General features: G+C 54.0%; 1 protein-coding gene across 1 annotated transcript; it reads left to right on the forward strand.

The window, feature by feature from the left end:
• Positions 1 to 4,126: 4,126 nt before the first annotated feature.
• Positions 4,127 to 5,947, forward strand: LOC140371454 (uncharacterized). The gene is made up of 2 exons (XM_072458606.1): positions 4,127 to 4,358; positions 4,616 to 5,947. Exons 1-2 carry the CDS (start codon positions 4,238 to 4,240, stop codon positions 5,605 to 5,607), a joined length of 1,113 nt encoding a protein of 370 aa, XP_072314707.1. The 5' UTR covers positions 4,127 to 4,237; the 3' UTR covers positions 5,608 to 5,947.
• Positions 5,948 to 6,427: the final 480 nt, after the last annotated feature.

A 6,427-nucleotide genomic window follows, 5' to 3' on the forward strand; every position in this document is an offset into this window, starting at 1 on the left:
GTTAAAGGAGACGCACTGTGCAGATCGCCACGTTATAGTTCGTCCACTGCAAAACGTCTTAATCGAGGCTGCAGAACTGATTAGCCCCGCCTCTTCATAGTGATAAGCTCCGCCTCTTCCTTGTGATAAGCTCCGGCTCTTCCTTGTGATAAGCCCCGCCTCTTCATACTGACTATCACAAGCATCATGTCATTTACTTTTGTGCTTTTTGTTTTTGAAAAGTGGCATTTTAGGCGCGTTCGTCAAATGGCCGCGACTACGTGCAGCGTCGTGGGCGGGGACAGGGGGTAGGTGAGAACAGGAATTTTCCAAGCACGCTAAGGGCAAGGCGGGACTAACTCAGGCGTGCAGGAGTCGATGGGAACGCAACTCTGAGCGAGATCGTGACGAGGAAACGCCGCTGTAACCGTGTCGACTTTGTGTGATGTGTCTCCTTTAATCTGCAGAATCTGTGTGACGCGTCTCCTTTAATCTGCAGGATCTGTGTGATGTGTCTCCTTTAATCTGCAGGATCTGTGTGATGCGTCTCCTTTAATCTGCAGGATCTGTGTAACGCGTCTCCTTTAATCTGCGGGATCTGTGTGACGCGTCTCCTTTAATCTGCAGGATCTGTGTGACGCGTCTCCTTTAATCTGCAGGATCTGTGTGACGCGTCTCCTTTAATCTGCAGGATCTGTGTGATGCGTCTCCTTTAATCTGCAGGATCTGTGTGACGCGTCTCCTTTAATCTGCAGGATCTGTGTGATGCGTCTCCTTTAATCTGCAGGATCTGTGTGATGCGTCTCCTTTAATCTGCGGGATCTGTGTGATGCGTCTCCTTTAATCTGCGGGATCTGTGTGATGCGTCTCCTTTAATCTGCAGGATCTGTGCGATGCGTCTCCTTTAATCTGCAGGATCTGTGTGATGCGTCTCCTTTAATCTGCAGGATCTGTGTGATGCGTCTCCTTTAATCTGCGGGATCTGTGTAACGCGTCTCCTTTAATCTGCAGGATCTGTGTGATGCGTCTCCTTTAATCTGCAGGATCTGTGTGACGCGTCTCCTTTAATCTGCAGGATCTGTGTGATGCGTCTCCTTTAATCTGCAGGATCTGTGTGATGCGTCTCCTTTAATCTGCAGGATCTGTGTGACGCGTCTCCTTTAATCTGCAGGATCTGTGTAACGCGTCTCCTTTAATCTGCGGGATCTGTGTGACGCGTCTCCTTTAATCTGCAGGATCTGTGCGATGCGTCTCCTTTAATCTGCAGGATCTGTGTGACGCGTCTCCTTTAATCTGCAGGATCTGTGTGATGCGTCTCCTTTAATCTGCAGGATCTGTGTGATGCGTCTCCTTTAATCTGCGGGATCTGTGTGATGCGTCTCCTTTAATCTGCGGGATCTGTGTGATGCGTCTCCTTTAATCTGCAGGATCTGTGTGACGCGTCTCCTTTAATCTGCAGGATCTGTGTGACGCGTCTCCTTTAATCTGCAGGATCTGTGTAACGCGTCTCCTTTAATCTGCAGGATCTGTGTAACGCGTCTCCTTTAATCTGCGGGATCTGTGTGACGCGTCTCCTTTAATCTGCAGGATCTGTGCGATGCGTCTCCTTTAATCTGCAGGATCTGTGCGATGCGTCTCCTTTAATCTGCAGGATCTGTGCGATGCGTCTCCTTTAATCTGCAGGATCTGTGTGATGCGTCTCCTTTAATCTGCAGGATCTGTGTGATGCGTCTCCTTTAATCTGCAGGATCTGTGTGATGCGTCTCCTTTAATCTGCAGGATCTGTGTGATGCGTCTCCTTTAATCTGCAGGATCTGTATGACGCGTCTCCTTTAATCTGCAGGATCTGTGTGATGCGTCTCCTTTAATCTGCAGGATCTGTGTGATGCGTCTCCTTTAATCTGCAGGATCTGTGTGATGCGTCTCCTTTAATCTGCGGGATCTGTGTGATGCGTCTCCTTTAATCTGCGGGATCTGTGCGATGCGTCTCCTTTAATCTGCGGGATCTGTGCGATGCGTCTCCTTTAATCTGCGGGATCTGTGTGATGCGTCTCCTTTAATCTGCAGGATCTGTGTGATGCGTCTCCTTTAATCTGCAGGATCTGTGCGATGCGTCTCCTTTAATCTGCAGGATCTGTGCGATGCGTCTCCTTTAATCTGCAGGATCTGTGCGATGCGTCTCCTTTAATCTGCAGGATCTGTGCGATGCGTCTCCTTTAATCTGCAGGATCTGTGCGATGCGTCTCCTTTAATCTGCAGGATCTGTGCGATGCGTCTCCTTTAATCTGCAGGATCTGTGCGATGCGTCTCCTTTAATCTGCAGGATCTGTGCGATGCGTCTCCTTTAATCTGCAGGATCTGTGTGATGCGTCTCCTTTAATCTGCAGGATCTGTGCGATGCGTCTCCTTTAATCTGCAATAATCGCGCCGATGTTTTGTCAAAATGTCCTTGTTTGTTTCACTTAACGCCAAAAATAAATCGACAGAATCATTTTAATCAACACGTTCACGTCTGGAGTGGTTTGTATCGATAATGTGTCGATCTGTCGTCACATATTTATTCACTTCAAATATGGACACGCCCCTGGGAAATGAACTTTAGGGCGGAGCCAGAGCTATTTCTGTTAGAGTCTGATGCCCGCGGTCACAGTCGCCCTGAGGCAGCCTGTGCTCAGGTGGGTGCCATTATGGGCCGACAGCCTCTTCACGATCAGACGTTTAGAGCAGACTGAACCAGGACCGGACCAGGACTGGACCAGGACTAAACCAGGACTAAACCAGGACTGGACAAGGACTAAACCAGGACTCGACCAGGACTGGACCAGGACTGGACCTGGACTGAACCAGGACTGGACCTGGACTGAAACAGGACTATAATCTCTAAGCGTTAGCATCCACTGGACTTTACATAAGGAGTGTGGGAATGTCAGCCGTCTCCATGGAGACAGGAGACAGTCACATGGTGCTGTGGGAGGGTCATGTGACTCCAGTTTAGATTCTTTTTAATACAGATTTATGTAATGTAGAGCGACACAGAGAGAACCAGGCCAAACCAAGTCCTGGTTTAGTCCTGGTTTAGTCCTGGTTTAGCGCTGGTTTAGTCCTGGTTTAGTCCTGGTTTAGTCCTGGTTTAGTCCTGGTTTAGCGCTGGTTTAGCCCTGGTTTAGCCCTGGTTTAGCCCTGGTTTAGTCCTGGTTTAGCGCTGGTTTAGCCCTGGTTTAGCTCTGGTTTAGTCCTGGTTTAGCTCTGGTTTAGACCTGGTTTAGTCCTGGTTTAGACCTGGTTTAGTCCTGGTCCAGTCCTGGTTTAGTCCTGGTTTAGACCTGGTTTAGACCTGGTTTAGTCCTGGTTTAGACCTGGTTTAGACCTGGTTTAGACCTGGTTTAGTCCTGGTTTAGTCCTGGTTTAGACCTGGTTTAGACCTGGTTTAGACCTGGTTTAGACCTGGTTTAGACCTGGTTTAGTCCTGGTTTAGTCCTGGTTTAGTCCAGTTTAACACTCGCTCTTTTGACAAACAGGTCAGATACAGTGAGATGTATTTGTCCAGTGCAGGTCAAACACAGTGACCACAGTGACGTCACAGGAGGTCAGGAGCAGCAGGTGCACTTCTGTGTCACGTGTTTCACATAAACACATTCATAAAAGTTCATAAACCACCAACAAATGACCAGATCAAAACAAACTTAGAGCTGATGGACACAGTCACGTGACGATGGACGCTGACCGCAGAGCCCCGCGCGCCTTTGGCCCCGCGTCCATCTGGCCCCGCGCGCTCCTCGCGAGACCCAAATGCACCGCGAGATGTTTTGGACTTTATTTTGCATGTTTAGTCCGGTCCCGGTCGCGTCCCGGTCGCGTCCCGCGCGCGCCGCAGCGCCGCTGCAGAGCCGGGTCCTCCCGCGTGTTGTGTAACGCAGTGCCGCAGTGCTGGAGGAAACCCTGGCGCCTTTTATGGTTCGGGGATACCGCCGCGCGTCAACACCGGAAACGGGCCATGTTTGGGCAGCTACGACACGCACGCGGAGGGGGGAATCCCTGGCTCCGGAGCGGCCAATCAGAGCGCGAGGATGGTGCTGAGGAGACGGAGGGTATAAAAGGCGCGCGGCGGAGAGGACCAGCATCATTCCAGCATCAGTAGAGCCTCCGACACAAGACTCACGGCACTGACCCAGGATTATCAGCACTAACCAGGACTAACCGAGCCTAACCGAGCCTAACCGATTTTAACCGAGCCTAACCAGGACTAACCGAACAGAACATGCTGCTGGAGCGCGAGGACAGCTTTATGTCGGAGTTTGAGGACGCGTGCAGCGCGTGGGTGGACAGTGTGGGCTCGAGCCTCAGCGAGGACTCGGACGTGGGTTCTCCGTTCAGCCAAGGTGCGTCTCACTGTGATGAAGAGTGTGATGAAGAGTGTGATGAAGAGTGTGATGAAGAGTGTGATGAAGAGTGTGATGAAGAGTGTGATGAAGAGTGTCCTGCATGTGATGAAGAGTGTCCTGCATGTGATGAAGAGGAGTTTGTGTTTGATGAAGATGAAGCGCGCATGTGGGCGTGCACGTGGCAGCAGGTGCACGTGAGGACACCTGTGGGGCCCCGCTCTAACCCTCCTCTCTCTCTCTCTCTCTCTCCTCAGTCTTCTCTCCCGGGACCGACGCCTCAGACTCGGACTTCTTCTCAGACTTCAGTGACAGCTCCTCAGACTCCCGGTCACCGGGGCTGGACGGTTCGTTCTTCCCGGAGCAAAGCGCCGCACCGGGACTGAGCAGCGCAGCGGACGCGATTCTCACAATGATCACGGAGATCGTGGGCATCTGCAGCGACGCGCAGCCGGAGCATCAGCCTGCGGCCCCCGCGGCCCCCGCGGCCCCCGCGGCCCCTGCGGCCCCCGCTCCGGTGCCCGCGGCCCCCGCTCCGGTGCCCGCGCCAAGCCCGGTGTCAGTGAAAATCGAGCCGGTGCAGGTGAAGATGGAGTTCAGCCCGAGCTGCGGCGGGACCTGCCTGGGCTCCGCCGCAGACTGTGAGCTTCTGCCGGTGGAGCTGGACGCGCTGGACGTGGCGGAGCTGCTGGACACTCTGCTGCTGCCGGACGCCGCGCAGAGCGCACCGAGGCCCGGGCTGGAGGTGAAGCAGGAGCCGCGGGACTGGCTCTGCACCGGGCTCCCGGGAGCACAGGGAGATTCCGCCACATACGTCATCAGCGGGAACCCGGTCGTGGATGCGCACGTGCTCTCGTCCCTGCTGCAGGGCGTGCACGTGCCCGCGCCCAAGGCGGCGGCGCGCGGGAGGCGGCAGAAGAGCGTCAAAGCTAAACCGTTCCCGTGCGCGGTGCAGGGCTGCGATCGCCGCTTCTCGCGCTCGGACGAACTGAACCGTCACGTGCGCATCCACACGGGGCAGAAGCCTTTTCAGTGCACGATCTGCGCGCGCGCCTTCAGCCGCAGCGACCACCTGACCACGCACACGCGCACGCACACGGGGGAGAAGCCGTTCTCCTGTGACGTCTGCGGGAAGAAGTTTGCGCGCAGCGACGAGAGGAAGCGGCACGGGCGCGTGCACATCAAGCAGCAGCTGCGCGCGCAGATGATGGCGGCGTACGCGCTGGCCGTGAACGCGCCCGGGGTGTAATGCGCGGGCACGTGAGCAGCTTTCATCATCAGTCACTGAGTTTGTGACAGTTTGAAATGTTTGAGCCGCGGCACAAGGCGCGTGCGTAATGGCGTCAACGCCCCCGCACCTGGCGCGTGGCCCGGAATGAGAGGGTCTGGACTCTGTCTGGACTTGGCCTGGATTGGCCTGGACTCTGTCTGGACTGAGCAGGAGCGGAGTCACTGACCGCAGCAGAAGGTCACGGGAATCCTGTTTGTGTTTGTGTTTTTGCCGTTACAGCGTGACGTCATAGTGTGACAGACTGTCAGTGTTGTGGACCAATCAGAGGAGACGTTATTGGACAGTGAACGCCCAAATGAACTGAAGCACTTTGTCTGTGAAGCTGCTGGATCTTCTTGTGGCGCTGCATGATCTGTGGATCTACTTTATCTAAACTTCTATATTTGTATCATATAAAGCTCTATTTTTGTACGTGTCAATCTGATGACGTCATTCAGAGCCTCTGGACACAGGTGCATTGTGGGAGTCGTAGTGCTCAGAGCGGAAAGAAGTTCAAATGTTGTGCACGTCACTGTTTGTGCATGAGACGCTGTCAATAAACAACAACAAACAAACAAACTCCGCCTCTTTCCTTCTGCACAAGTCATTATGAAGGGCCCCGGGGTCAGTCTGAAGGGCCCCGCACATGTCAGTCTGAAGGGCCCCGCACAAGTCAGTCTGAAGGGCCCCGCACATGTCAGTCTGAAGGGCCCCGCACAGGTCAGTCTGAAGGGCCCCGCACATGTCAGTCTGAAGGGCCCCGCACAAGTCAGTCTGAAGGGCCCCGCACAGGTCAGTC

Source organism: Eucyclogobius newberryi, unplaced genomic scaffold (genome assembly GCF_026437365.1).
Source record: "Eucyclogobius newberryi isolate DKJ021-1_F unplaced genomic scaffold, fEucNew1.0.hap1 SCAF_22, whole genome shotgun sequence".
In the NCBI taxonomy this organism is placed as follows: Eukaryota; Metazoa; Chordata; class Actinopteri; order Gobiiformes; family Gobiidae; genus Eucyclogobius; species Eucyclogobius newberryi.

Excerpts from the sequence above, each read along its gene's own strand:
- LOC140371454 (XM_072458606.1), top strand. The coding sequence starts at position 4,238 with ATGCTGCTGGAGCGCGAGGACAGCTTTATGTCGGAGTTTGAGGACGCG. Across the intron at positions 4,359-4,615 it reads GGGTTCTCCGTTCAGCCAAG|TCTTCTCTCCCGGGACCGAC; the intron begins GTGCGTCTCACT and ends CTCTCTCCTCAG.